The sequence below is a fragment of the Morone saxatilis genome, unplaced genomic scaffold (assembly GCF_004916995.1).
Source record: "Morone saxatilis isolate NCDOM2014 unplaced genomic scaffold, NCSU_SB_2.0 Contig14, whole genome shotgun sequence".
In the NCBI taxonomy this organism is placed as follows: domain Eukaryota; kingdom Metazoa; phylum Chordata; class Actinopteri; family Moronidae; genus Morone; species Morone saxatilis.
The window spans coordinates 22,196,651-22,202,816 of NW_023339696.1; the positions used below are offsets into that span (position 1 = coordinate 22,196,651).

At 40.8% G+C, this 6,166-nt stretch overlaps 1 protein-coding gene across 3 annotated transcripts in view; it reads right to left on the minus strand.

The window, feature by feature from the left end:
* LOC118322930 (globoside alpha-1,3-N-acetylgalactosaminyltransferase 1-like) overlaps nt 1-5,994 on the minus strand; it is an 8,328-nt gene extending 2,334 nt beyond the window's left edge. Inside the window, exons 1-8 of one of the 3 annotated variants that reach the window (XM_035654792.1) lie at nt 5,760-5,994; nt 4,671-4,703; nt 4,085-4,132; nt 1,730-1,780; nt 1,552-1,584; nt 1,347-1,481; nt 1,132-1,264; nt 850-1,045 (exon numbers count right to left, since the gene is read on the minus strand). In XM_035654792.1, coding sequence (XP_035510685.1) covers nt 850-1,045; nt 1,132-1,264; nt 1,347-1,481; nt 1,552-1,584; nt 1,730-1,780; nt 4,085-4,132; nt 4,671-4,703; nt 5,760-5,818 — 688 coding nt within the window. In that variant the 5' untranslated portion in view covers nt 5,819-5,994. The remainder of the gene's footprint in view (nt 1-849; nt 1,046-1,131; nt 1,265-1,346; nt 1,482-1,551; nt 1,585-1,729; nt 1,781-4,084; nt 4,133-4,670; nt 4,704-5,759) is intronic. The other 2 variants (XM_035654793.1, XM_035654794.1) reach the window with 2 other exon arrangements.
* Between the last annotated feature and the right edge of the window lie 172 nt (nt 5,995-6,166).

A 6,166-nucleotide genomic window follows, 5' to 3' on the forward strand; every position in this document is an offset into this window, starting at 1 on the left:
CTTTCTATAAGTTTTAAGATTATCTTGCCAGATTGAGTGATATACTCTTTAGTATCCCTCCGTCTGAGAACATAATCCCATACAACACAAAGACAGTGGATTAATGTATTTGTTGGTGATTAGAGCAGAATCAGATAAATAATCAGTAACTATTTGATTAATTAATAGTTAATTAGGCATTAAGATGTTTTTATAGTTTTTTTTACACCAAATAACGAAATCAGGTTTTTTGTTAATATCAATGTTTAAACAGTCAAACTCAATTTAATTGACCTTTCATAAGTCCCGCCCCTTTTTGCTCTGCTATGTAGTGCACACAGTGTAGTACACACTACGTCCTTAGTTCTTCTTCTATGCCGTTCTACAACCTGACAGAGCGTTAGCGCCGATACAGATTATTTTCCGCTGGATTTCTTGAGGATATAAATCAAAGATGAACCTGCTTCTACTTTCTGTGTCCTGTGTCCCTGTTGTCTATTCAAATGTACCGGTTTGTTAATATAAAGTCACATCTTAAATGAGCTAACCCTAACTGTGGAACAAACGGGGGCGGGGCTTATGGATATATACAGCAACTAATCTGTTTCAGTGTGCTTTATGTGCCAGTGGAAAGTCCCAACGGATCAAAGTGAGAAATACCCAGGGTAAGTTTCCTTTAAAATAAAAGCACTGACCTACATTCTGAGTCAACCTCTGAGATAATGAGATCTGAGGATGATATTGACACTACAGGACGCTTGCCAATGAGACAGGAATGACAACAACAACAACAACAACATCTGAACATCATTGAGAGCCTCAGTGGAACCAGAACAAGGTTCTGGTGGGTCTTCATGGGGACGGACTGACCTGGATGGATCACAGCGACCAGTCCACCCAGGGACTCGGTGCCCCAGCGGCCGTGGAACTTGGAGTCCACGTCCAGACAGAAGATGTAGTCGGTGCGGTTCCGAAGTTTCTCCTCGATCAGCGTCTGGATGAGCTCCATCCTGCGAGCGGAGATCTCTTGCCAACGCTTGGAGCTGGGCACCGAACGCACTGTCAGCTGAGTGGGGACGAGACGAAGAAGAGGAAGAGGAGTCAGTGGGTTCACTCAGAATGAACCTGCTCAACCTGCACCAATATCTGTACCTGTCTGCCGGAGCCCATTTTGACTTGGGGCATCTTGGTGGGCTGGTCGGTGAAGACGTAAACGTGCACGTTGAAACCAACGAAGAAGTACTGTTCTGCAGTCTCCAGGAAGTCTTTCAGGAACATGACGTACCTGTCCAGAAGGTCAGAGGGGTCACCCCAATGTCAAAGGTCAAACCAGAAGTGCTGCGGCGGCGTGGTGATGTCATACTTACTTCCCGACAGCGAACACAGTGACTGCGACGCTGATGTTCTGAGGTTTGTAGATGCTGTCAAGGAGTACGGGGTTAAAGGTTCCCTCCCAGACCACAGGAGCCAACCACGGCGTCACCGTCACCACGTCAGTACGACTGAAGACACAGACATTAACCAACAACAACAACAACAACAACAACCACAACAACAGAGAGTGACACTCACCCGCTCACAATGCTGGGTTGTTTGTACTGCAGACTGAAACACAAACACAGCAACAGTCTGTTAGCAATGCTCACCAGCTTCCTCTTCATGTTTTAGTGTTAGCATTAGCACAGGATGACAGGAAGCAACACATCAACATTAGACCTCCGTCAGTGTCTGTCTGTCTGTCTGTACTCACCTGTCAGGAGCCACCAGGTGGAACTGATGACTCTCAATGTGAACTTCAGATCTACACACACACACACACACACACTTAATGAGTAATTATTAGTTATTAATAATTAATTGTTAGTTATTAATTATTATTATAAAGTATATATATAGTATACGTGTATGTATCCATACATACATTTTTATTCTGTATATTATTGATATTGTAGTATTATTTCCTTTCTTTAACATGTGAGTGGAACAACTGTCACAAATTCATTTCCCCCTGATCAATAAAGTATTTCTGAGTCTGATAAATATTTATTTATTAATTCATTATTAATTATTCAGGAGGAATCTGGGTTTTTTCAGGTTTTTCTGGAAGAAAAAAAACTTAATTGATTTCATGACACAGCCAGAGTTCAGACTGCTGTGGACCAATCAGAGGCTGCAATTGAACTGCAGGTAAACAACAATAAAATGTGTTTATTTTAGCAGGTTGAGACATAAACACAGGAAGTATTACAGCCGTATTTTTCAAAATAAATGTTTCTGAGGCTTTATCTCCCCACTGTTATACAATTAGATATATAACATATAATATCAAATATTCATAATATATATATATATATATATATTCATATATAATTATATGTAACATGGCTCAGTTCAGTTTCTATTCCCAGTTATTGTCTTATTATTGTTGTAGTTCTCCACAGCTGCCAGCAGGTGTCACTAGGTGATCACACCTGAACCTGTTGATGACTCAGATGTTCCTGGATAGAACAGGATGTTATTACTGTTGTAGTTTTACTATTATTATTATTATTATTATTATTAGATTATTTATTTACTGTAAAGTGTTAGGGTTAGAGTTTTAAATTTACTTTTTTATTTTCATAAACAAACTGAAATATTAAATATGTTCATTTTGACTTAAAGCTCAACTGAATCCACAGTGTAATGATGAAGTGTGGGATGAGCTGATTGTTGAGTTAATAAAAGCAGTGATAAGAGTGAATATCAGCTGAGATATTGACGACTATCTGATGTCTGAACTCAGGAATGTTTCAGGTTTGTCTCGTTCTCATTGGAGGGACCTCAGAGGAACAAAGCATTGTGGGAGTGTATCTGATCTTTAACCTCCTTCCACCCTCTAAACAAACATCATACCTACAGACCGACTCCTGCACCAACCTGCAGCCTGCTGGAGCATTAAAGCTTCCTTCAGTCAGATTATTGATCACTGTGTGTGTGTGAGCAGAGAGTGAACAGGTTGTAAGTGTAGCTTTGTTCCTCTGCTGCCTGGTGACTGATTTCTATGTGTTTCTATGTAGGGATGAGGTCAAAGGTTGTGATCTTTATGGCTCCCGAGTGCCTTCTCTCTCCACTTCCTACAGTGCCAACAGTGGGCAACATAGCTAACGTTAACTTATAAATGGAGTCCGCTAACGTCTACAAATGACCAACACCACACCACAACACAGAGTCTAGAGTCAAAGCACATTACTGCTAAGCTAGTGAAACACTATTGGTCTGATTGTGCTGTTAGCTGGATAACGTTAGCTTGCTGGATGGTGTTACAGGGTAGCCGGCGCTGGATAACATTATTCAGCAGGCTAACTAGCTTTAGCTTGCTTGCTAGCTAACATTATCACTAGCAAAATACAATCTGAGTGCATATGTTAGCTGGCTAACGTTAGCTTCCTCAGCTCAACATATCCATGGTACTAACTTATGTATGCTGACAAACGGTGTTGATTTTAGCCAACAATAACTGATGTAACGGTACAAAGTTAACGATAGCTTTCTACTAGCCAAGAACGATGCGAGGCAGGGAGAAGAAGTCACCATAACAGGAGATCGAACACAGCCACGGAGTAATGTTACAGTACCGAGGTCATTTACAGAGTTTGTTGATGATAATAATCCATCATTTCATTAAAATGTGTTCCGAATTAAACGAGTTACAGTGGAAGTGAATCTCTCAGTACTGACCTCCGCAATACGGAGATGGTGCAGACGCATCGCGGAGGTCCGTGAGGATTCTACGCTTCATTATCAAAGACACGCAAATATGAGGAAAAGATGTTTCATGAGAACTTTTTTATGTAACATGATGTGTATTTATAGCTGATACTTCCTCATACCTGTAACTGATACTGATCCAGGATCAGCTCCCATTACACATCTGAACAGGATCAGTAAAGTAGCATCTCATCAAATCTAATCTATCGCTCCAACAACCAACAACAACCATTTTGCATAAACAACCTGCTGCTTTTTGCATACGACGATTCACAGAATCAGAGCTGGGCGGTTCAGGTGAAGGTCAGACAGCTGATAAGACCAACAGAGAACAGAGAGCGTTTGTTTTACTCACCTGCCATCAGCAGTTATCTCCTCCCACACCGAACCCAGAGACACAACTCTGAAACACACACACACACTGTTATATTCGCCTATCTATGTGGGGACAACTGATTTATCACACACACTGTTATATTTATTATTCCGTCAGAGGAAAATTAATCAGCCAATACTTTGGTTATTGATTAATTGTTTTAGTTGTTGTTCGACCAAATATTGGACCAAATAATCGATTAATCGAGAGAAGAACGGGCAGATCAATATCTGATCAGAGATCAATATTATAAATTCTTATTTAAAACATTAAAAGACAAAGAAAAACACAAAAATAACAATATAAAAGAAATTCTGTCAGAGTCCGTTGTTCAGCCTCGTGCTAACTTAGCCTTGTGCTAACTTAGCCTCGTACTAACTTGACACACTGATTATACAGACACATCAATCACAATCTGACATCTGGAAGTTTGAACTGTTTGAGTCATTAAAGAAAAAATACCCAGATTGTCTGATTTCAGCTTCTTAAAGTGAATAATTTCTGGTGTCTTTGGTCCTCTGACAGTAAACTGAAGAATCAACAGGTGAGGCAGTGTGTGAGTTACCTGTAGGACTGGGATATGTAGCAGTACAGCACTCTGTGGGTTCAAACAGAAGCACAATCAATCATCAATAAATACAAGTGATCAACTCCAGACGCACAGACTGAAGATTCTTTATTTCTGAATGGACGTATCGGCCCGTTAGATTAAACACAGACTGGCCACTGAAACCATGTCACAGACATCAGAGTTTATTACCTGTACAGACACCTGTAGGATGTTGTACAGGGTTCATTATCCCACTGCAGCCTGTGGTATAACACAGACGTCTGACACAGGTTTGATACTCTGCCCGTTATATCCTCTCTGTACCTGCGTCAGCGCTGTTTAGATCAGACATTAAGTCATCAGAGAAACAAGCTAAGCTAACGTTAGCAGCACTCGGTGCTAAAAACACATAATACAGAGAAATGTATAAAATGTAATCAAATGTCTTCCTGCAGTTATTGTTTTAATCTGCTCCAGTGAACAGTAACATGAAGCTCAGAGAACACAGCATGAATCTTCTGGCTTTAATAATATTAGACTTAATGAACGTTCATGTTCTTTCTGAAGAGCTTTAAGAAAGTTAGTGACGAGATGAAACTGTTGTATAACTGCAGGACAACAGCAGGCGTCTGAGGTGGGATCCACCTGCTGAAGGCTCAGGTTGCTCAGGTTGCTCAGGTGACAGTGTAGTATTGTGTGCAGTGATACCAATAAAGCCACTTGATCTGAATAGTGTGTTTCAATATGAGAAGCTACGCTGCTTTCACTGACTGTCCGACAGCGATAGATTATAGATTATAAACCATAGATTATAGATTATAGATTATAGAAACAGAAGCATTAAAGCTCAGAACAGGACAGTTTTTATTAAACATTAATCATCATAAACTCGGCCCAAAGAATTCTTACTGATCCACCAAAGTCTAAAGATTTAATCTTTGTCACATAAAACACAGAAACAACAACAACTAAAAGATACAAATAATGTAGATGTGACACATAAAGTACAAAAGTATATATACTACCTGTATTAGTGTTATTATTAATATCAGAATTATTATTATTATTAGCATCATTAGCATCATTAGCAGTATTTGAACTCACCCCAGCAGCAGAGCCGACAGCAGGATCACGGTCAACGTTTTTCCGTTCCACAGCTGCATCTCTCAGTCTGAGTCAGTCCAGGATCTAGTCCTGAATCCTTAATCCAAACCTACAAGTAGAGTCTCTGTTAGTCCTGATTCAGGTCCGGGTCCAAGTCCAGTCCGTTGTGGTTCTCACACACACACACACTCTGTGGAGCTGCGTCAATGTCTGTTTGAGGAAACAGTTGAACCAGGAAGTAACAGAGAGAGCAGAGGGAGGGGGAGTGAGGGGAGGAGTGAGGGGAGGAGAGGAGGGAGGAGGGAGGAGGGAGGAGGAAGGAGAGGAGGGAGGAGGAAGGTGTGGTGAAGACATATATACATAGACGCCGCATCGACTGCTGCCGCCCACTAGAGCGGCGTGCCTAC